The 23968-nt window shown below is 39.5% G+C and overlaps 3 protein-coding genes across 4 annotated transcripts; 2 read left to right on the top strand and 1 right to left on the bottom strand.

Annotated features, from left to right (window-relative positions):
- Window positions 1-6366: 6366 nt before the first annotated feature.
- Window positions 6367-12104, bottom strand: nek12 (NIMA-related kinase 12). The gene is made up of 3 exons (XM_071531503.1): window positions 10215-12104; window positions 8606-8827; window positions 6367-8485 (listed from the first exon to the last, which is right to left on the bottom strand). Exons 1-3 carry the CDS (start codon window positions 11377-11379, stop codon window positions 8331-8333), a joined length of 1542 nt encoding a protein of 513 aa, XP_071387604.1. The 5' UTR covers window positions 11380-12104; the 3' UTR covers window positions 6367-8330.
- A 600-nt stretch (window positions 12105-12704) lies between these two features.
- Window positions 12705-15842, top strand: pin4 (protein (peptidylprolyl cis/trans isomerase) NIMA-interacting, 4 (parvulin)). Of its 2 annotated transcripts, none has more exons than XM_071531506.1 (4): window positions 12705-12860; window positions 13109-13176; window positions 14306-14425; window positions 15323-15842. In XM_071531506.1, exons 1-4 carry the CDS (start codon window positions 12824-12826, stop codon window positions 15479-15481), a joined length of 384 nt encoding a protein of 127 aa, XP_071387607.1. In that variant the 5' UTR covers window positions 12705-12823; the 3' UTR covers window positions 15482-15842. The 2 variants fall into 2 exon arrangements, with proteins under 2 accessions (XP_071387607.1, XP_071387608.1); XM_071531507.1 differs by having other exon boundaries at window positions 12709-12860; window positions 13112-13176.
- A 489-nt stretch (window positions 15843-16331) lies between these two features.
- faf2 (Fas associated factor family member 2) lies at window positions 16332-23850 on the top strand. Its single transcript, XM_071531501.1, has 11 exons — window positions 16332-16404; window positions 17279-17347; window positions 17554-17688; window positions 18077-18153; window positions 18238-18376; window positions 18670-18755; window positions 18973-19064; window positions 19964-20141; window positions 21795-21966; window positions 22131-22274; window positions 22510-23850. The coding sequence occupies exons 1-11, from the start codon at window positions 16342-16344 to the stop codon at window positions 22690-22692; spliced, it is 1338 nt and encodes a 445-aa protein (XP_071387602.1). The 5' UTR covers window positions 16332-16341; the 3' UTR covers window positions 22693-23850.
- The last annotated feature ends 118 nt before the right edge of the window (window positions 23851-23968 follow it).

The raw sequence follows: 23968 nt of genomic DNA, 5'->3' as shown, positions 1-23968 counted from the left end.
CATTTCATGACTTGGAGTAAAAACATTACATGAAAATAGTACTCTAACCATTAACAATATAAGCTGCCTGGCACAAAACTGAAAAAAGGGTATACTTCAAAATACTTTGGTGGGTAAGATGGAAACTAAAAGCTTGTTATAAAAATGTGTAAACATTGCCAAACTATACAATGTGTTCTATAAATGTGTACTTGTCATACTTGTCACAAGCCGTGAGATTCTGAGCAGCACATTCAAAGCAGGGCTTTCCTCTAGCAGTCGTTTTGGTTTAGCATCTGGAGGAAAAAGATGTACTGCTTAAGCCAGTGTGAAGATCTCCTTTCCGTTCTCATTGGGCAGGTTTTGTTGAGCTGGAAGAGAAACACAGCACACTTAGGATTATGTCTAGTCTGAATACCCAGAGCCGGTACAACGTTGTTCATACTGTCCAACATCTGTCAAAAAAACGCACTGAATCATAGTTTTGATCACTAACCTCTTGATATGTTGGCAGAAGTTCAGCATTTGCCTGAAGTTCTGTGAGAAGATCCTTGCCCTCTTGATTATTTGACGTCACAGATTTGAGAAACGTCTTCAGCTCCTCGGCAAAGACGCCTTTACAGTCACACTGCAATGGGACAAGTGACAGGGTCTGGTCAGGCGTTGTTATCAACTGAAACGAATAAATCTATCATCATAAGAACATAAGAAGAGCCTCAAAACAAGATGAGATGGAGAAACATGGGAGCATGGCCATTCAAAGTGCAAATGGTTAAAAGAAACAATACTTACTGCATTTTTACGCATTTGCTCTAATGGCACTGTCATGTTCAGTGGCTATAGGAACAGAAAATTTAATTAATGCACTGCAGGATTATTACAAGAGGCAGATGATTACATTTACATTCCTGGAGATTATATCTGTTTGACTAGCAGGAGGTCCTGAGAACAGCCTCAAGAGCCATCCAGAGAGTAGAGTATGATGCAGTCCATAACACAGAGTTTCAAGTGTTAGTGTAAATGAAGAGGGATAATCAATATTAATGCACTATACTTACAAATTTGAAGTTCTTTAGGTTGAGTTTCTTCAAGCCGACTATGAGCTCCTCCCTCAAGTTATCATCCTCAGCCTGACAGAGATGCAGCAGGACAACAAGGACAAACACGTTCTTCATCATATTAGAACAAATTCTTTCTCTCTCCTTACAGCTTCTCTTTGCAATCTTGAGTGTGTGTAGTGATGTGATTAGCATCTGCACATTCTTTTTATGGCCTAAATAAGAGGAAGTCATGATGTCATCAACATACGCCTACTTGGAAATGCTACGAATCATTTGAATTTCATGCAAAATCTGCATTAGAAAGAGGGGTGTCTCAATTAACAAAGTTGATGACATTTGTATAAAGTAGGCCCTTTGACTCTGTGGTCTTATTACTGTCTATCATCCACTGTAGAAGAAAAAAACAATGTGGGCTTTACATCTGATGCGTGGCGAGTGAAATCTGGTTTTACTGCATTCTGTAAGAAGGTGATTTTGATGAGATAACACTTTGTGTACAGTGGCATGCCTCCATTTGAAACCTCCCTTGCTTTGCCTGTCTGGATAAAAAGAAAATGCAAGATATAGAAATTGTGTCTATGAATACCAAACATCAGAGGCCCCAATCATTCTTCTAATATGAGATGTCATACATGCTTTGTACATGGTCGCACAAGGTCCAGATGCACCAAATCTTCATGAATATACAGTTGCAAGTTGCAACACACTTTCAGCAGTTCAAATTTCCATGAAACCTTAACAAATGAGTAGGCAAACAAAATTTCCTTTATGTTGTTAATATAGATTGTGGTTCTCAGCTGATGAGTGAGTCGTACTCTAAAAAAGCCAGTGAGCTCATTATATTTATGAAGTCACCATGCGTGTTTCTCACACCTCTGAAATGGACTGTAGTAAAAGCTTTTTACTACAGTCCAAGCCCCCAGTCCCATTCACTCCTTTCTGCTGTAGGTGCTCCCATTATTTCAGTGTTGTCAACTCTCACTGCATACGTTGAAGTGTGATCATTGCTTATCACGTATGCAATCATGGTGTAGCTGAAAGTACATCTGACCTAATTTAAAGTCTATACACAGCAGGAAAGGAAGTGTTTGCCATCACTACAGTTGTATAATGGGCCATTTAGTGATTCTCTTTGACCAGAGGAAGTATCAAAAACAAGATGTGACATGTTCATAGAGAGTAACAGGAACCATGAACTCTAAACTAATGCAATGTACCCTGCTTCTCCTTTTTTGGTCTCTCTTACACACATCTCAGCATAGTGACTGCTAATGATAGGCAACTATGGCTGATATCATAGTTTCAGTGGTACTATCAACCACTATATTAATACACAAAAGTGTCCATCAAAGTGATGAGCCATCAATGATGCCAGTGGTGCTGGTACTTTCACATGGTGATTTTCTGCCTTTTCAAAGGAGGGGGAGGAGGAAGGGATTTCCCCACACATAGTGTTGTTTAATTAATAGTGGTTGTTGTTGGCTTGCCACTGGAGAGCTGATGCCTAACAACAAGAATAAAAGGCCGAATGTCTCATCAGTGTTATTTACCTCAGTAAATTGAATATATTTAGATGCATGCATTGACACCTCCTGTACATATGTCTGGCCTTTTGTAGGCCTTTAATGTGAACGTTATCAGTGTTGGGGTCGTTAATGGAAAAAAAAGTAATAAATTACACATTACTCTTTCTTAAAAGTAATTAATTATTTTACTCCCCGAGAAAAGTAATTATTTACACTACTTGTTATATTACTTTTGTGTTACACCCTAAAACGAGCATCTCAGGCAAGCAAAATCATCTTTAAATCACTTCTTAAAACTCACTTTTATACGACGGCCTTCTCATAGTTTTATTGATTTATTGATTATTCTTTTATCTACTCCCTTTTACTTGTGTTTTATCTTTGTTTTTATGGTTTTATTGGTTTTAACTATTATCTTTTATTCTATTCTTCTTGTCTCTTATTTTTATGTAAGGTACTTTGACTAAAACTTTGTTTAGAAAAGCGCTATATAAATAAAGTTATTATTATTATTATTATTACTTGCATTCATTGGGCCAATAAATATTGTAGACCTAACCCCACATTACCAGCAGAAGTAGTCTAAATAATGAAAGACACAAAATCTTCAAGGTTTTTAATAAAGCCTCCAGCATTAAATTCCAACTTTCCGAGTTGTATTTACCACTTTCATGGCTCATTCATGTGCGTTTTACTCGTAATTCCTATATTTCCATCATGACTTGAAGGCAGACTAGAATCTTTCGATAGATATTACACCAAGAAAGAGGTTAAAGAGGCTGAGGAATGTAACACAAGTAACAATCTATCTGTTAGATCAGTAACTGTAATGTGATTACTGAAACTGGAGCAGTAATGCCTCACTTTACTATCATCGTTACAAGAAAAAGTAATGTGATTACAGTAACGCATTACTGTGTGATACATTACCCCCAACACTGAACATTATACACATTTACACATCTTGTACACATGCTGAAATACATACTGTTTTCTTCATATCCTCACATCCTTCTGTTATACATTGCATATACCTTACAGTTTGGTTTCTGCAATGCTGAGGAGGCCGTTTCAAGCCAGCAGGGTCAGCCGCCCCGTTCGTCTGTTGTTGTGGAGACCAATAGCAAGTTTAGAAACCACTAGAGAAAGAACTATGAAGGTGAAGGACCAGAAACACTTGGAGCTCCAAGTTAGTTTATATGTATGTGTGTGTGTGTATGTATATATATATGTGTATGTGTATGTATGTGTGTATATATGTATGTGTGTGTGTATGTATGTATGTATGTATGTATGTATGTATGTATGTATGTATGTATGTATATGTATATGTATGGGTATATGTCTGTATATATGTATATGTATATTTGTATTTTATTTTTGGTGTTTCTTGTTTTTGTATCTTTTGTTGCTTGGTTTGTGTTTTTTATTGGTTCTTTTTATGTCTGGACTCTTAAAGAAAAGGGCAGAAAACCATTGGGTTGTAGTTCTATTTTTCATAATGTCATTCCTAAATTTCCACTAAAAACTTTCTATTGTTGAACTCAGATGTTCCCTATATTCTAACTTGTATTATTTTTTCTTCTACTGTGCCCTTATTGTATTATTGGAAACTAGGCTAAGCAAGTTCTACCTTATACAGTAGGGATAGAAAACACAGAGGGAATTTAGTTGTTGACAGTTGTCTGTGATGTCCATTATAATTTAATGAAATGGCAACTTTCACTACAAAGGCCAGTAGATTTTGGGCGTCTAAGTCATGGAGAGACATTTTGAAAGGTGTGATATTTCATTTCTAGTATTCAAAACTGCTGTCAGTTGACTGCAGATTGGCCTTTGTAGTGTTAAACAAGCACTGCTGACTGAATACTCTCTAATCTCTGAAGTCAGCATTATAACATATCAGAGAAATGTTGCCGGCAGCTTTCTTATCACCCCACTTCCAAAATGTGCGATAAATCATCTGGTAACTGAATTTCCATGAAATGTTACTATTAATATTTTTTAGTTCATCGTGTAGTGGCAGGTTCATGACTCATAGGTGATGTGGGGATGAAGCTGTGGGGTTTAGCAGCTGTCATCATGGAGGTTGGTGTGCTTCCTTTGTCTTGACACCATCAGTAGAGGAGGAATCAGATGAGTATGCAGGTGTCAGCGTGAGGAAGATTGAGGGGAACATCGCTTCTCTTCTGTGCAAGGCAGGGGAATCTTTGCACTGAGGGAAAGTTCAACGGACCAGGCGGAAACAAATCTATAGGTGTATTAGGTGTGCATGTGGTCACTGAGCTATATCAGGGATTTACAGTCACACTCCCCAGACCAAGTCCAACATCTTGTACTATAATGTATTTGAGCAGGTCTCAAGCTCCTGGTACACAGCAAACTTCCCAGCGTTATTAAGTGTTCATTTTTCAGTGACAGTTATTTGGAGTTGACAAGTGTTGATTGGAGACTTGTTTGTCCAGTCATAGAGCTGATATGGCTCCTGGGCGGCTGGTCGAAACTAAGCGTTAAATTAACTCTGATGGGTGTGGACTTACAGTATCTACACACTGGCATAGTGTTGATTTTTACACTCTGATGATTTTGCTGTGCTGAGCTAAGACGGGTGTTAACACCAGGTTACAGCAAATATACATACACTGCCCGTCAAAAGTTTGGGGAAACATGATTGACTGTACTATCTTTTTCATTATCTTATAGCCATTTTGATCTAAAGGCTTATGCTTAAATGCTTGAAATGTGTTTCTTAGACAAATATAAATAGTGAAGTTGATGCCCATGTATGAATTTCTTTCCAAAGCCTTTGCCTTTCCATCAAGGCAAAGGGCGGCTACTTTAAAGAATCTAAAATATAAGATAGTTTTGATTTGTTTAACACTTTTTTGGTCACTGCATCATCCCATTTGTGTTACTTCATAATTTTGATGTCTTTACTATTATTCTAAAATGTGGAACATAGTAAAAATGAAGAAAAATGTGGCGTCCCCAAACTTTTGATGGGCAGTGTACATGCACAACCTGTACAGCTGTCCACCTCCATGGCTGGTGACCAGGGACAGGTTGATCCTTTCTGTTCATCAGGGAAACATTTTACTCATTTTCCCATGTGTGTGACAGTGAATCACATGGGAAAACCAGCATACCTTTGCAGTGGGTTTCTGTGGCCGTGAGCTGATGGAGACATAAATGTGCGCCTTTTATCTGTGAGAGAGGGAGCGTTGTGCGTGCATGTAGGTACTGTACTGCTAGCAAATGTGAGTGGGTGAGTGTGGGCAAGTGAGACTGCAGAGCATGTGCGGGGAAATCTTTGGTCAACTCATGAAAGATTGTGTGTTGATAAGACATGAATCGTGCATTTCCGTTGAGACAACTTCTAATCCTGAACCTATCACACTCTCAGATCTATTGCTCACTCACTTCATAGAGAAAACTTTAAGCTGTCACCATGATACAGCGCTTTGGGGGTATATAGGTGTAGACGATATTTTGACTCACATCATGAAAAACATGATTCCTGTACACTTCACCTCTTTTCTGTTTCCCACTGACAGTGCACTGACTGAACAGGCAGAGTGTGTGTCTGTGTGTGTGTGTGTGTGTGTGTGTGTGTGTGTGTGTGTGTGAACAAACTGAAATGAATTGAAATTGACAAAAGTTGACAAAAACCCAAAGACATTATATATATATACAGACATGTATACGTATACATACATACATATATACACAAAATAAATGGATAAATAAATAAGAGTAAATATGAAAGCTAAAGTAAAATCAAGCAGCAACATAAAACACTTTCAAGTTGACTGTCTATTCTCACCTTCAAGAAATTAAAGGATTCCATATTTCTGTAAATTCTTTTGCCTTTCCTCTGGCTTTATATGTCAGTCTCTCTAATAATAGGCATTAATATTCTCGATTTCAACTGTTGAATGTGGGTCCTTCCGGTCATAAAACGCCCAATACCATTAGTAAATGACTCGCCTCCACCCGCAACACCACTTAATCATTAAAAAGTATGTCATCATTACTAAGTATTCTTGGTAATAATAATAATAATAACAAACTCTATTTATATAGCAATTTCTTAAACAGAGTACACAGTGCTTTACAGAATAAAAAACTGAATACAATAGTAAAACAAACATACAATAGAATACAATACAAGAGTAAAAGTAGGGTGGTATTTCTTAAAGTTATACTGATAAAAGTTCAGATAAGGTATTTTGCATAATTTGCAACAGGTATTGTGTAATACAAACAATAAATTAAATTCTGTTAAATTTAGTTGCATTAATGTTTCAGTACACCTAACTGTGTCAAGTTGGGACCTCTTGTTTTCAAACTGCACAAATGAAAAGCACTAGCAGCCTTAACAGCAACCTGAATTCAGACCATTTAGGACAGAACAACAATCCACACAATGCAGACAAACAAATCTAAAAATCTGTGTGTGGAAGTGACACTAAGAGAGATAAGTGTGTGATTAGCGTTATATTTAGTCACCAGGTTCTCACACTCACTTGGTTACAATATAAGACAGGACGTTGGTTAAAATTAGACTTTACACAGGCCTTGTTTTTACTTGTCAAGTCAAGAAATCATGGTCAAATCCTTCACTTTTAAACTGAACACTACGGCAACAGCAACACAAATCTCCATCATAAGGTTTCATCTCAGGATGTGAAGTGTTCATGCCAGAATGGAGAGAGCTACAGAGAGCCGAGGCATGCTGATGAATTTGGGTGCTATACATTATAATAAAAATCAAGTACTTTGAAGGCCATTCTGTCATTTTCAAAAACTTTCAAGGACTTATTTTATTCTTCTGAAATCCACAAACTTTCAAGGATTTTTAAGGCCCATGGGAATCCTGTGAAACGTTTTGTTTTTTCCACAAACTCATTTTTATTTCATTTTTTTCAGTTTACGACACCTAGTTTTCATCTTAATTTTAGCTTTAGTTTCCGTTAATAACCTTGGTGGGCTGGATATAAATGGACACACCCCACCAGATTTCCTGTAAATGCATGTATGATTATGATTTATCTCTAATGATTATGCAGATAAGATAAAACCTGGTATTTCTAATATTGCGCAACAATGTGGGGGACCAACTTTTTGTACAAAGCTCTAAAACAAATGTGGTTAAACCTAGTCAATACTTTAAGAGAAGGTTCAAAGTGCATATAATAGAATAAGAACCATTAAGGAAGGTGAATAAAAGGTAAAAAATATGCAGGTAACCTATGCGGATATACAGCTGGTGACGTTCAGGGGTTTAAAGTCATGATTATGGTTGTAATATACAATGCAATAAAGCCTTGCTATTAGAAACAGCAACAAATGATTAATTTTATTCATAGCACATACCCTCATCTCATACCCAGAGCGTTAAATAATTACAGTTTCACATGCAAGATGTGCTATGTGCTAGGATAAACAATACATAGAATATACAATACACTTTTTATATTATTAGATCCATGTATCTGAATGAATCTATATGTAAGCTTGTGCAGAATACAGATTTTATTGACATGAATTCCAATTTTAAAAGATTCCAGTGACCCATGTTCCCCTAATCATTACCACCTCTCCTTAGGACACTGATCAGAAACATAATTCAGGAATATTGGTTTCACTGAGCAACAGCACGAACAGCACAGACTAAACAGGACTTGGTTGAATCTCTCTAGCTCCACCAAGTGTTTTGATTGTTGACTATCATCTAGCAGTAAGTTACCAAGCACTTCCAGTCCTATGATGTCTCTTGGTCAGTAGTAAATATGAGGTAGCAGGTTTCCAGATGCTCTGCTCCTACTCTGTGCTCAAACCGCGGCAGTAAGTCTTTTGGACCAAGACCTCTCTCAAATTGTCCTCTAATCTCCTCGAAGAGAGAAGGCCCAATGTCATCTGCAATGATAAACATACAGAATCACTCAATGACCTAGACGCCAGACCTATATATTGCTGTTCCAACTATTAAACTCCCTTTATTTCACACCACTATGCAGCGCAATGCAAGGTTCTTACCCACGATGCACTTTTCCCTCAACGCTTTCAGTGTGATGGTGACTCCTCCAGCATCGCACAGGTGAAACTCCTCCTCCAGTACATCGTCGTTTCTGTCAGCCGGCAGCTGAAGAGCAGCATGGGCAGTGTGGACAAAGGCTGCCACATCCCCATAATCTTCTTCCTCCTCATCTTCCTCAAAGTCATCTGGATACTCCCCTTGCTCTGAAACCTCAGCAGCCACTGCAGATAAAGGGCAAAGGTGTGCTGAGTGTTATGCCACTGAGGTAAAGGAAAAGTTCATGCTAGATTGCAGACTTTTGTTTTAGTGAAACCTGTATGAAAACATCCGCTCAGGCTATTCTTTGAGTGCTCCTATGTGTACCTACTAGAGTGCACAAAAAACTGTGCACGAAAGAAAGAAAGAAAAAATGAATACAAAAAATAAAACCGCTGACTTATCCTACGCCAATGGGCACCTGGGGGGAACTTAAACTACAACTTGGTACACCTGATTCCTTCTTGTCTGACAGCCACCAGAGTCAACAAAGGTTGTATTGAATGGGGTTCAGATTGGCCTGAATTCTAACCAATGAAAATTATACTGATGAACTGTCCAGAACTGTATCTGATTATACAAACTTCTGTATTGAGAATCTTGTATTGTAAAACCGCTACATGCTTCTCAAAAGACAAACTATGGATTAGTAAAGAAATTGAAAAAGCTATCAACACAATAAATAATAATATTAATTCTAAAGTGGCTAAATAGTCTAAGATCCAATGATTGTTTGCAATTGTCAATCCCCAAGGCCCGCACTGAGATAGGCAAGAAATCCTATATAGTGTCGGCCCCTACTACTCAATCGGACTTCTTGCTTTTTTTAGGTTGTTTCCTCACTGCTCCTTGTCTCTGTGACCGTCTCTCTGCTGGGTCAGAAGTGTTACGTGTTTTAACTCACTGTTTTATTATTTTTCAAAAGTATTTAACTGTTTTGTTTTGTTTTATTGTCTTTTATAATGTTTAATTGCTCTGTTACTCATTGTTATTTGCTGCTGTCTTGGCCAGGTCTCCCTTGCAAAAGAGATTATGTATCTCAAGCGGACTTCTTGGTTAAATACAGGTTAAATAAATAAAAAATGGTGGACGCAAGACCAAACATCTTTTTGGAATTGATTCAGAAGCAACAATTAATTCTGAAATTTGCTCTCAGGTTGCCAACATTTTCTTGAATTAAAAAAAATGCATTTGGTAGTGCAAATATGACAACCTCTGTTTTATTATAATTAATATGATCATATATCATCACTGGAGTACCTTTTGAGACATCAGACATTCAATGACTGATCTTTGAGAGTATCATGTACTACCTACAACAATTGGGTTTCACATGCATATAGAGCTGTTTATCAGCACAGTATTTACATGAAATATGCTGTCTATGAATTACACGGCCAGTAGAACATCAAGAGATCTATTCTACTGTCCAAAATTCATGTCAACCTGTTACACTTCAAACAAGATAAGGATAACCAATGAATGTTATATCAGTGGCACTGGCACCACTGAACAGCAGGGTTTAATCCAGGATCAGTCTGAAAAACACTCCTGTAGAAAATAAGCCATTACCGAAATGCTCAGTAGAAACCTCCCTTATTGGCGACCTCACAGGACTAGAGCGTCCTTGCTCACTGTCCTCCCCTACAGAGGACAAACTTTCATCGTCGTCAAAGTCCTCGGGGTAGTCGCTCTGTCCACCAACACTGAATGTGTCTTCCTCCTCTGCGTCACTGGAACAGGCCTCCATGCCGCGGTCTCCCTCCTCCCCTGAGTGGGACGGTCTGGTAAGATCTGGCCCGAGTGTTGTGCCAATGCCTGTGTTTTTATCTTCTGTAATCACATCACAGCTCACCCCTGCAGGTCGCATCACAGAAACACAGTCACCATCATGGTTTGAAATGCGTAGCTTTGTCTCTTCGTGCCGGACATATTCTCGAAGGTGATCTTGCACATAGGCAATGCCAAGTATACAGGCAGCGCTTGGCCTGTTTTCTGGGTTGAGGCAGAGCATTGTCTGGATCAGAGAGGAGATGTCGTCTGAGTATGTGTCGGGTACAGAACTGTATTCTCCTTTGGTGATCTTGTAGAAGAGACTCAGGAGGTTCGTGGCTGCGAATGGTGGCTGCAGGGAACAGATCTCATACAGCAGGCAGCCAAGAGCCCAGATATCAGACTTTGAGCTGTATGGGACATCCTGGCACAGCTCGGGACTAAGGTAGCTGGGTGTCCCAACACACGTGGAAGCCATGTCCACCGTGTTGGTCATGACTCTGGATATCCCAAAGTCCCCCAACTTCACCACACCTCTTTTTGTGAGGAGTACATTTGAGGTTTTGATGTCCCTGTGAAGTATTTTTGCCACGTGTATGTAATTCACTGCCGTAGTGACCTGTACAAACCACTCCATTACAGTATTCTCTGCAAAATACTCCTCTGTTTTCCTCTCTTTAACTTTGTCATCTAATGTTCCACCGTCACAGTAATTCATTACAATGTAAATGAATCCATTGTCACCGTTCACAAAGGCATCACTGCATTTTACTATGTGAGGGTGCTCCAATCTCCTTATGATTTCGGCCTCTTGAAGAATAGCCCTCTGTGTTTTTGTTTTACTGGAATCGTCTGCTTTTATCCTCTTCACTGCATGCAGGGTCTTGGTCTCCGCGTGCCTCATCAGGAACACCTCTGCTGCTCCTCCCCTGCCCAAACACAGAACCTTCTCGTACTTCTCCATAATCCAACGAATAAGATATTTTAATCAATGAATCAGCGTCGAGGTAACGAGCACTAAAAGACCAGCTGTCATCCAAAACAAATGATACGTCATCTCCCTCTTGTGTTTAGCCTCGTTGCCATAGTAACACTCTTGCTCAGACCCAGACTTCAAATAGTCAAGACCTAATAATAGTTAGCTATATATAGTTTTTAAACAGTCGCTAAAAATGGTTGCAAAGCGACACGCACCGGTATGAATGGTGATTTAATGTTTAAACAATATAATATAGTCTACCTATTCCTACCAGCTGAGGGCAGCAATGCTGGAGATGCGTGAAAAAAAAACTGTGGGGTCGTTGAAGAATATCTAAACTTAGCGGCTACTGGCTGCTGCGCAGTTTCCTCGGAGAAGGAAGCAGGAGAAGCGAAGCCCTCCTTGGGAAAGCCGCAGTCATTTCCGTATGTACTAGGTCAATGATGCAAACCACACCAGATGTTTCGGAGTGTCAATAGGCTCGTTTGACATGAGGAAGTCCTGCGCAGTTTTGACCAGCGACTTGCTTGGTCCGCCGACCCGACTGCGGGAGCCACGGCAATCTCGCGGGACCCAGGCGACTGCAGTTTTTGGAGCGAGGCGCTGCAGCTGCTCTCCACCGACTGCACAGCTCCGAGGATGATGGGAAACGCCTGGAGTTGAGCGTTGATTGGTTCATCACAGGTGTATCACACACCCACAGTGAAATGAAGAGACTTACGTTTTTATATCTATTCCAAGATGTTTCCATGAGCAGTCCATATACCATTTTATTAGAACGCTACAGACATGTAATATTTCCGTTAATGCCACCTGTAATGCCTACATCAAAATAAAAATAAGTAACGTGAAGGTCTGGGTCGTGTGAGAAGTGTGTGTGGGTGGCGGTAATGCACCTTTTAAGTTGTTTATCAATCGCCGTTAAGCAAAACTGAAGAAGAAGAAAAGGAGCAGCGAATGTGTGTGTGTGTGTTGGGCTTGTTGACTCCTCGCCTGACTGTACTTTCTAATGCTAACTCATTCTAGCACTGGGAACTAGAAATGTCTCCCTGTGTGAAAAAACAACTTTGTTTTATAGATGCTCCCATTTCTCGCACAAAGTGACAATGTCTGATACTGTTCACTGTTCAATTACTTAAAGACTTTAAAACGAACAGAGAGACGCCTAAAATACACTTGATATCCATTGTGATATAGGCCTATATGTTTTTATCATACAGAAAGGAGGCGATCTGTCTGTACCAGAGTCTGTACCACTGTGGTCCGTGTCGTGCGCACGCGCGAGCTCTTCCTGTTTGGCTGGAAGTTGTAGTTCACTGGCGCTCTCTGCGCAGGTTACCGCATGTTTATCACAACATAGCATGGACGCATACTACTGCAGTTTTGCCTTTTTCAGTATTGCTTGAAATTCACTATACGTTCCTCTATAATGCCACCAAAAGGGAAAGGTGGCAAGGGTGGAAAAGGTTAGTGTTTTTAATATTAGTGTGTTCATGTGTTCTGCTAATCTGCCTGTCTAGATTATCGTTAGCTAACGTTAGCTAAAAGACAGCCACATTACTAGATTAGTAGCATACAGCTACAATACATGCTTTCATACGACATGTAGGTGCCTGGTAACCTTATCTAACGTTGAGTATTGGTTTAACGGCGGTTGTAGTAGTCTAAATGTATTGTCATGGTATTGAATTTCACAAACCTTGTTATTGTGCAGCAGCTGCCTCAGGAGGTGGAGACACTGACAAGAAAGAAAAGGCACAAAAAGGAGGCACTTCTGTGAAGGTAACACAACCTGGGTGTATACATTTTGGCAGAATTTTAATGCAAAGTCCAAAGGTGAAATTACTGATGAATTTTGAACAAACCTCTTGGATTGTGCCTCCCAAAGCTCTTCAGTACCACCACTCCTTTCCTCTCCTCCATCACCACAGTCTCCTACCACAACATGACTTGGAGGAGTTAAGAGGAGAGAGGGAGGTGAAGAAAGTAGATATTTAAATTCAAGTTAATTAATCTGGAGGGTTTTATTCTCTATCACTATATATCATTAAAGAAGTTGCCTTTTTCTTTTAATTGATGGTCCAGTCCTGTCACATCTGAGAAGCAGGGTATTTCATTTGGCAATGATGGACACAAGTCAAACATGATGTAATTTCATTCCTAGTGAGGATTAGAGCTGCAACGATTAATCAATTAATCGATTAGTTGTCAACTATTAAATTAATCGCCAACTATTTTGATAATCGATTTATCGGTTTGAGTAATTTTTTAAGAAAGTTAAGTCAAAATTCTCTGATTCCAGCTTCTTAAATGTGAATATTTTCTGGTTTCTTTACTCCTCTATGACAGTCAACTGAATATCTTTGGGTTGTGGACAAAACAAGACATTTGAGGATGTCATCTTGGGCTTTGGGAAACACTGATTGATTCACCATTGACTGACTTTTCACCATTTTCTGACATTTTATAGACCAAACAACTAATCGATTAATCGAGAAAATAATCAACAGATTAATCAACAATGAAAATAATCGTTAATTGCAGCCCTAGTGAGAATACACCAGTGTATCTTGTACCTAAGGAGACCTCAGGAGATGTTTCAAGCAGCTTGTCTTATCTTCATTACTGGGAAAATACGTGTCACAGCTGCATAAACATTGGTTTTTGGGTCACAGCCTGGTATACAGAGGATGTATTGTGGGAAAGCAGGAGTGGATTTTGGAGCTTTGGCATGTATACTGGTATACATGATCTAGGATGTTTTATGTACATTAACTAAGCATAAACTCTAGAATGATTTGAAACAGTTATTCTACATCTCAACTACAGCCTTTCCCCGAGATGTCTGACCCACATATGTTGTTCACAAGTCATGAGTCATGCTTTTGTGACTTTTGTGATTTTTCCCCAGGTTCGGCATATCCTGTGTGAAAAACATGGCAAATGTATGGAGGCAATGGAGAAGTTGAAGGCCGGAGTCCGTTTCAGCGAAGTAGCGTCACAGTATAGCGAAGACAAAGCCAGACAAGGAGTAAGAACATGCAGTCATGATCACAACTACTTCACACAATAAAATCTCCACTTTTTCTTTTAGTTCCATTATCGCTGCTGTTGCTTCTTGATTCAAGCTACCCTCTGTGCTTCACCTCTGACAGTGTAATATAGCAACTGAAAACCTCTGTTACTAGGTAATTATTTGCTTGGTCACCCTTTATGATATGGCAAGCCATGTCCAGCCTAGCTGGCTCACCGACCTTGTGTCAAGCTTGGGTGGTGTGGTCATTGGTACAACCTAAATTGAATTCAGAAAGTCAAGTCAGCACAATAAAACTTGTATCTTAAATAGCTGGATATTGTAAAAATGTATTCAAATTTACAATTCCAATTTAGCCGTTCAGCAGACACCCCTATCCAGAGTGACTTGCAATGAATAAATATTTAGGGGTGAAATGTGTCACTCCAGGAGACTTTCACAGGACACATGGCTGTTAATGGACACAGCATTGGCTGTTGTAGGGATCAATCATGGGACCCTTTTATGTTGTTTGTTTTTTTGTCCTCCTTGTACCTTGCTGCAAAAACAAGTTCTCAATTTTGGGACAAATACATTTTACCCTTGAATCTTGTACCTTCAGGATGGTCTTTGTAACCACCTGGCCACCATGCTGCCTGTGGTAGTATGTGATATTTGTCCAGACACAATAACTTTTTTACGTTGCAAGACTTTGGCAGCACAACGCAAGCTTTTCCTCGTATTGAGGAGTTGTTGACAAATTTGGCAGCAGGGTGAAGTGTCTATGAGCAAGACACTGAATAACTCTGATTTGTTTCTGATTTGTTTCCTGCTAAACAAGCATATTAGATGCACATTATGAGCTTTGTTTTGAGATCTGTTTGCATCATGACTGTTTTGTTTTGGTCATGACAGGGTGATCTGGGTTGGATGACACGGGGATCGATGGTTGGACCCTTTCAGGATGCAGCATTTGCCTTGGCTGTCAGTTCCATGGATAAACCTGTTTACACAGACCCTCCTGTCAAGACCAAGTTTGGGTACCACATCATTATGGTGGAGGGAAAGAAGTGACCAGAGGGGCCTCATTGCTTGGAAATTAGGACATGCAAATTGATATTGTGGAACTGATTATTTCTTGATCTCATCCATTTTGTGTCATTGCATTGTTTGCTTAATATTTTGCATTATGTTTCTCTTTCTCATGAGAAGTTGATAGAGCAAGAAAATTAAAAGATGAAGGTGTGGGAATAGTGTCAACTTTGTTTTTTATGTACGCTACCACACTGACAGAAAGGTTGAAACTGGGTGAATATTTTTTTTTACCAACTTTTTCATTTTAGACATTCACATAAATCACTAGAATTTCCTTTTTAATCTGAGAAGATTCATGGAACTCAGACCAAAAATGTCTAAATAAATGCATTTTCACTTAACAAGTACAAAATGTGTAAATGGTCACTGTGAGTTTGTGTGTGAGAGTTATGTTATTCTAGTTTAATAGTTTTAAATGTGTTAAATGTGTGCTACCCTAAGGAAAGAAGCTAAGGGAGGTCGAATAACTAATTTGTTAATCCCGAAAGCACACAAAGGCGTTACTGCTTGAAAGTATTTAGGAAAGGGAGGCATAGCCAGTTTGATACATGTAAGTATTATATTATCGGTTTGATACTCACTGCTATGATGTAATGAGATGATACATTATGAGTAAATCCGTAAATCCCCAAATACACACACAAACACACTACAATCCCTGGTTACAGTTAGTAGTCACTAGTCACTCATGTGTAGCATCTTCCGAGCACTGATCCTCCTGGTCACATCCTGGAAGATAGGCGGCAGTAGCCAGCAGTGGTCTTGACAACAGAGGCAGCACCAGGAAAGAAAGTTGACGTCGGTAACGTTACGCCTTGCTAGATGATTGGCGAGGTAAGATGGCGGCGCCAGAGGAGCAAGAATTATCTCAGGCGCAGACCGAAAAACTCCTCCAATTTCAGGTAGACAGCCTAAATTCAACACTAACATGTTTCTGATTTAAACATCATGTGTTAATAAATTATCGCGTATACTAAATTATTGTATACAATTAAAGCCATGTCTTTTAAAACGCTTTTTTTCACAGTCAACTTCGATACCCCAGCCCCCTAACGATACCCGTCAACTTGAACCACAGCTCTGCTAACGCTAGCAGAGCTAGCTAGTAGCTAATCCAGCTAACGAGTTAGCGGGCCAGAATAACACATATACTTTTTACTGTTAGAGAGAAAATGATCGAACTTTGTGAACCACTATTAACCAGACTGCGTATTTAACGTCGACATTAACTTTACCCCTGACGCTAACGTTAGCTATCAAACACTTGCTAAGTTAACATTAGCTTGGAAATCATGAACTGACAGTTGAGTTTGTCAGCGACACACAACTGTTGTGCTGTTATCAGCTATAACACTAAATTGTCAAAGTTTTCCAAGTAGATTTTTGTAACGTTATATGTGCTACCTATAACTTTTCTTCCCCTTCCGTCTTTCGCTTGCTAACTATCCTAGTGGACAGTTGGCTAACCATTAAAATCGCTCGATTACTCAGAAAGCCATCGTCACCTATGCTACTTGGGGTTAACGAATTTTGTTTCTACAAAATGACGTTAGCTGCCAGGTTAGCTAGCTATATGGCTAAATAGTTAAACAACTCAATTCCCTTGTGTGTTTAATTTTGTTAACCGAGCTAGATTTATACTATTCTTGCTGATCATAGGGAGAACTTGACAGCAAACCAGTTGCTAGTAAGCCATCAAATATCTGACTCCATATCAGATTCAATCACTTTCAAGCGTAAAGGCCTGCAGTCTGATTTTCTTTTCTTATCCGACAGGACCTGACTGGTTTGGAATCAATGGACCAATGTCGTCGTACATTAGAACAGCATAATTGGAATATAGAGGTAAGATCACATATGACAGGTTAAAGCATGGTGTTAAAATCACTGAGAATATACAAATACATTGTCATGGGTCTGTTTGTCATGTAGCCTATACAGACAGTGTGAAGTGTGTTGCCTTGCTTGGCTTCATTCTCATTTTTTTTCTGGTTTGTTGAAGTAGTTAATGTAGGCCTGATGGGCTAACACAGTGATCCTTTGTGTTTCAGGCTGCAGTACAAGACAGACTCAATGAACAGGAAGGAGTTCCCAGTGTGTTTAACCCTCCACCATCCAGACCCTTACAGGTCAATACAGCAGACCATAGAGTATATAGTTACATCGTCTCGAGGCCACAACCCAGGGTAGGTCTACAGGCTTTCATGTATGTGCATTAGAATGAAATTGACTGTTGTCATATGGGGGTGTAACAATATTTTTACTCCACAATAGAAGATATGGGATTCTTGATACAATATTGTGTAAAAATATTCTTCCGGCTTGCCACAAAACCACATTGTAAAGGAGATACTTGATCTTGATCAATCCATATTTTTCTGGACAATGTTGTCACTCAGACATTATTTTGACATAATAAATAGGCTACAGTGACTAGATGCTACGTTAAAGCCAGGGTTGTTCAGCTTTGGACCATAGTTTAAGAAATCAATCTTTAAAAGAAATTTCAGTCCAAGTGATGTCGTGGCTTCATTTTTAATTGCATTTTGTTGTTTCTCCCCAATGTTTTTTCAGGGATTACTAGGATGGAGTTACTACTTGATAATGCTACCTTTCAGATTTACATATTACACACTTCTGGACATATTCAGGTAATTCATGCACTTTGAATGACACTTAGAACCTCTGGATAGATGAGGATAATTGATTACACAATGTCTTTTTTTTCCCCGAAGGTTTGCCCTGCGGTTCATCAGGCCAGATCCTCGTGGTCGTGTCACAGACCCTGTCGGAGATGTTGTGTCCTTTATTCATAGCTTTGAGGAGAAGTATGGTCGGTCACATCCTGTATTTTACCAGGGAACATACAGCCAGGTGAGTTCACAAGCTTGTGAAGTGTTGTCATCATTTCCCATGGAAAAAATTCATGGGATTTTTAGATCCCGTTTGCCAGTCGTTCTGTTCTTAAAACGGGTGAATTAATGTGAGCAGAAATGACATGACGAAGTTATTACCTATCTCAACACGTTACAGAATTAAAAAAATATATATTTTGCTAACAACCATGATATGGATGTTGCGTTATCCTTGCTTCACAAACCACAAAATGCTGAGCAAGGTGAAATTCCAATATGTTGCATTGCTTTTGTTTACCCTTAAACACGTAGGCACTGAATGATGCCAAACGCGAGCTCCGCTACTTGTTAGTGTACCTTCATGGGGAGGATCACCAAGACACTGACGAATTCTGCCGGTATGTTATTTGTTTTGATGCCCGAACATCAGACATTGTGATTTGTTACGTAGCACCAGGCTATCAGAACAGTCTCTGTGCCGCATGTTGGGAAGGCACATAAGCTTCAGTTTAATATGAAAGCATAATATTTTTTTATTTATCTAACCATGTGCACATAAAAACATTGTGCTCTGTTGAATAATTTATTTTGTTCTACTGATTTCTCACTTTCTAGCTCGACGTTATGTACAGAAGAGGTCATAGCCTTCCTCAATACGCGAATGCTCTTTTGGGCATGCTCCACCAGCAAGCCAGAGGGATACAGAGGTAGATACATTTACTACTGTGTACCAATCTTTTGTTTCCTGGCAGCTATAATTATAACATGTCCTATGATTATAAAGGCAGGAGTCAAAATGCATAATGGATTAAATTTACCCAACTCCTTACCAGCAGCTGTATGGGGAAGGGATGTTCTGATCAATATGAATATCAATAATGTCAGTGTATACTAATCAGTTTAGTCTCAGCTTCCTTTTTTCCAAATTAAAAAAAAAAAAAATTCTGATCAAACGTGATTCGGATTGTTGTTGAGGCTTGAAGCAAGCAACCTTTGGGTATTTATGTTTTATAGACTTAACAAAGTAATTTTGTGGTTCAGCAAAATTGCTGAAAACCCATACTGTATGTAGGGCTGCTGGTGTAGCACCTGGGTACAATTGTTTATGTGGGCCTAAGCAGACATGAAACTTAAGTGAAGCGAAAGTGAAACAAGCTCACCTCCTAATTTCCAACCAAGTGTATGCCAACAGAACAATGAAGACATTGTCTATAAAAGGGGGGCGTCTTTAATGACGTGGCCATAATTTGGTTATAAAAAGTCAGACTTTGAGCAGGAAATTATCATCAAATGTTGTACGAATATTGTAAGCTTCTTTTGTTTCAGTTTTACCCAAAAGTGTTCCAAATACAAAAGGCAGAATACTTAATTAATACCTTACCTTAAATTAACAAAAAGTTAAAGTAACTGCGCTGTTGAACCCTCAGCAAAATACAGGCATTCCCTCAGGGTATAAATTACCAGGAAAAAAAACTATACTGTGATATATACGGTTACAAATATTGCCCACAGTGATAATAATAATAATACATTTTATTTGATCAGAGGAGGACCATGTTTGATTAAGAAGTTATGTAATGGGTCCTGTTTGTTGGGTATGTTTCAGTGTCCCAGGCATTGCGGGAGAACACTTACCCGTTCCTGGCCATGATCATGCTGAAGGACCGTAAGATGACAGTGGTCGGCAGACTTGAGGGCCTCATCCAGCCAGAGGACCTAATCAACCAGCTCACCTTCATCATGGATGCCAACCAAACATATCTGATGTCGGAGCGCCTTGAACGGTAGGGAGGCTCATTAAACTCAATGGATTGCTTGATTGCAGACACCTGACCACCCATTTACATAGGGGAATCATAGGGGAAGTTACACATCATGATTGTTTTGGGGTTGGCAACTGAAGCTCTCAATGTGACACCCTAGGATTGGCAACTGAGTTCAGTCCATCCTTCCTTGAGGCAGAAGTGGGTTCTTCAGAGAGCTCAGGTGTGCTGAGAGATTTTTCAAAGATATTATATCAGCGTACATAAATTTGACATAAATGCCACTGCAATTTAATTTGATAAACTGTTAACCTTAACTTCGAACTTTACATGACGCGGGCCCATTCCAGTTGTTCACTGTGTTCATTAGCTCTCCTGTGGTTATCATGATCTGCGTTGTGACATTTGCAAGGTTTGAGAAATTTGGTGTATCAGAAATGGTCTCACCAAAGTATGTCTTTGCAACAAAAAGGTTGACTTTTTTTTGTTGATGTTTTTTTAGACTGTTTTTAAAGGTCCAGTGCAAGGAGAATTGCATTTCTGATTTTCATTTAACAAAGGACCTGTTAAAGTTACCCAATAGGGTAATTTTACAAACTGTCAGCATTGTGGAAATTTGATTAACACCTTTTGGATAAACCCTCCTTCTGGTTTCAATAGAATCAAACAGATGATGTCACCTACACCCACACACCTACAATCAACATCAAATGTTTCTTGACTGAGTTGAAATCATTGCACTGGATCTTTAAAATGTACTTTAAGATAACCTGGGGCATTGGTAGTATTGGTAGTTTATTGTTCATGATCCTGTCTGGACATGTGTGCTAGTCAAGTTTATATACTGTAGCCCTTCATCACAAAGCATTTTACACAGGACTTTACAGAGAATGAGCCTACCTACATATCACAAAGTGATACAGGATGCAAACAAAAGCCAGTCCATCGCTGGGCTAACAGATATAGAGCAATTTAGTCTTCAATTCACCTGACTTGCATGTCTTTGGACTGTGGGAGGAAGCCTACACAAACACAGGGAGAACATGCAAACTCCACACACAAAGGACCAGGGCCGAAATTCGAACCCAGGACCTTCTAGCTGTGAGGCAGCAGTGCTAACAGACTAAACCTTCAACCAAAGTGAAATAATGCTGAGGCAAGAAATAAACAACTTTATTGGGTCAACATTATTTAAGGATTCTAATGCCTCAGTTAATCCAGAGCCATCATCCACAAGGGCTAGTGGATGCTCAAATTCTATCAGCCACTCATTTTTTGTTTTGCCAGGGACATTTAAAAAAAATAGTTACATTTAGAAAATTAGTGTGTTGTAATATTGAAACTGGTTGTTTTTCATGTGTTCAATTTTGATAGTGAAGAATGCAGTACTATAATATTCTGGCTATATTCTGAGTTACAAACATTACAAACATATTTAGCCCTAAATGTAAAAGTTTCAAAAGCGTTCACCATACTGCAGTTACAGTTTGGGCTTGATTAATCACATTACTTTATATCTGTATAGGGAAAAGGTAAGCTACCTTTAAGCAAAAGTTAAATTCACTGGAACTGAAGCAAAACAACACTAAATCATCCTTAGTTTGATGCCCGAGATTGTTTGTGTACCAGCATAGGTTGTTGGTGTACAAGTACAGATTCATGTGTTTGTTTCAGGGAGGAGAGGAACCAGACCCAAGTGCTGAGGCAGCAGCAGGACGAAGCCTATCTGGCCTCCCTCCGTGCCGACCAGGAGAAGGACCGAAAGAAGAGGGAGGAAGAGGAGCAGCTGAGGCAAGAGGAGGAGAAGGTCCGACAGAGCGCTCTGGCTGAGGAGAGGAGACGACGGGTGAGACATTTTACCTTTTGTGTTCTATTTACCCACCTGCACACCGAGATTTAAACTAATCAGTGTTCTTTTTGGGACTGACGACTCAATGTAGTGATGTACTTTTTTTTTTTTTTTTTACCAATTTCATTCATGTTGTGACGATTTCTGTTGTATGGCTGTAGACGCTGGAGGAGGAGAAGGAGAGGAAGTCAGAGTGTCTTCCTCCAGAGCCGCCTGCAGATGATCCAGACAGTGTCAAAATAGTGTTTAAGTTGCCCAATGACACACGAGTAGAGAGACGATTCCTCTTCGGGCAGTCTCTGACGGTGAGGACCAAAGTCATCAAGGCCATGCATACAGTGCCATGGATGGATAATTAAAATTAATTTTAATAAGCTTCTAATCAAACCGTTAAGCGTTTTTAGCCAAATCCAGTAGTTTGTTAAAGTAATCTGTTATTTGAGATGCATATCATCACATCATTATGGACAAATGTTACATTTTCTTATGTCATTGAACACCATATCAGAGTGCTCACTTACATATTTCTTTCCTTCCCAGGTAATATATGACTTCCTCTTCTCTTTGAAAGAAACCCCAGAGAAGTTTCAGATAGTCACAAACTTCCCCCGCCGAGTCTTGCCCTGCCTTCCGACCGAGGAGCAGCCGAACCCTCCCACACTGAAAGAGGCGGGACTTAGCCGCTCCGAGGTCCTTTTTGTTCAGGACCTTACGGACGATTAACAGATTGCATACCTCCTCTACGTGGAAAACGCATTTTTCTCCACCCCCACCCATCCCCCCTTTTTTTCCCCCTTTTTCTTCTTTTGTTAAATGGCCATTATGCACAAGGGATCATTGAGATAAAATCCTAACCTGGAAAAATTTAAACCACCCTGCATCCAGTCCTTATTTGGTTGTGTTTACAGGGTTCCCAATAGCCTGGAAAGTCTTGAATTTTATCGAATAAATATTGCTTCTTGAAGTCTTTCCTTGAACTCATCATCTTTGTATTTGTGAAGGCGAAGGAGTTTGTTTTCCATTATCTGTATCTAGCTACCTGTTTACTCTTCTCAAAGCCAGTTGTCCTTCCTTTCCCGTAACTGTTGCACCAAAGGATTACTTATGTGCTGAAATGTACTGAAACAGTAGCTTAGCTTATGTGCAAAACCGGAATCGGATTCCAAATTAATTCATGTCTGGGCAACTGAGGGAAGCTGCTTGTACAGTAAGTGATACATGTAGGATTCAGCATGGATATTGGATATGTATGGATTCTTGCGATGGTGTGAATTCCAAGGCTATTTCTTTGTGCTATCGTTAAAGCCAGACAAACTAAAGACATGATGTTTGATCCATTTGTCCCAATTCAACACCCTTTTTGCCTTAAGTTTGCACGTGTGCTTTCTCCACAGTGACTGAGAAGCATAGAACTGGTGTAACTTGGGTTTGGCACTGCTGTGATTATTAATCCATGTTCTGTGGAGAGCAAATGTAATACTTCAGGGAGCAGGTTGGTGGATTTGGACATAAAGGAAATGTGGGAACCCTGTTTCAAATGAGCCATGCCCTGTATATAGGTTAGATATTTAAGAACAAACCTGAGATTCACCGTACTTAACATTTGTTTTTGTTCTTTTTTTATGCAAACAAGTTGACTCTTCTGTGTCATAAAATGACCAAATGCAGGTTGGTTGCTATGTAAGAGGCGGACTGCCTCAAGCTCATAACGAAGTTTAAAAATACAATATTGAAAGGAAGCCACAGCTTTTACATGTGGCTGTATCTAGTATAGTACGAGTCCGCCCATAGTGTGCCTGTGGTTATTCATAGATGCCTATTTTGCCTGTCTAACATCTGAATGGGCTCGTCATGTAAAGATGTAATTTTCCAACTATAAATTAAAACATTTTAAAAATGTGGATTCATTGAGAATGTACAGCACTTGCACTCAAGCTTGTGGTAATGAGGCGTACCAGCACCTTTTCTCTCCTCACCTGCGTGTAAATGTTAATGACTG

Source organism: Centroberyx affinis, unplaced genomic scaffold (genome assembly GCF_046629955.1).
Source record: "Centroberyx affinis isolate AG114_WGS23_722 - 3 ecotype Tasmania unplaced genomic scaffold, CSIRO-AGI_Caff_v1 ptg002087l_1, whole genome shotgun sequence".
Classification (NCBI taxonomy): Eukaryota; Metazoa; Chordata; class Actinopteri; order Beryciformes; family Berycidae; genus Centroberyx; species Centroberyx affinis.
The sequence above is the reverse complement of the archived record's forward strand: the minus strand, read 5'-3'. Positions and strand labels throughout refer to the sequence as shown.

Excerpts from the sequence above, each read along its gene's own strand:
- nek12 (XM_071531503.1), bottom strand. The coding sequence starts at position 11,379 with ATGGAGAAGTACGAGAAGGTTCTGTGTTTGGGCAGGGGAGGAGCAGCA. Across the intron at positions 8,828-10,214 it reads GGTTTCTACTGAGCATTTCG|TGGCTGCTGAGGTTTCAGAG; the intron begins GTAATGGCTTAT and ends CTTTATCTGCAG. Across the intron at positions 8,486-8,605 it reads GAGGGAAAAGTGCATCGTGG|ATGACATTGGGCCTTCTCTC; the intron begins GTAAGAACCTTG and ends TTATCATTGCAG.
- pin4 (XM_071531506.1), top strand. The coding sequence starts at position 12,824 with ATGCCACCAAAAGGGAAAGGTGGCAAGGGTGGAAAAG. Across the intron at positions 13,177-14,305 it reads AAGGAGGCACTTCTGTGAAG|GTTCGGCATATCCTGTGTGA; the intron begins GTAACACAACCT and ends ATTTTTCCCCAG. Across the intron at positions 14,426-15,322 it reads AAGACAAAGCCAGACAAGGA|GGTGATCTGGGTTGGATGAC; the intron begins GTAAGAACATGC and ends TGGTCATGACAG.
- faf2 (XM_071531501.1), top strand. The coding sequence starts at position 16,342 with ATGGCGGCGCCAGAGGAGCAAGAATTATCTCAGGCGCAGACCGAAAAA. Across the intron at positions 18,756-18,972 it reads GACACTGACGAATTCTGCCG|CTCGACGTTATGTACAGAAG; the intron begins GTATGTTATTTG and ends CTCACTTTCTAG. Across the intron at positions 22,275-22,509 it reads TCTTCGGGCAGTCTCTGACG|GTAATATATGACTTCCTCTT; the intron begins GTGAGGACCAAA and ends TTTCCTTCCCAG.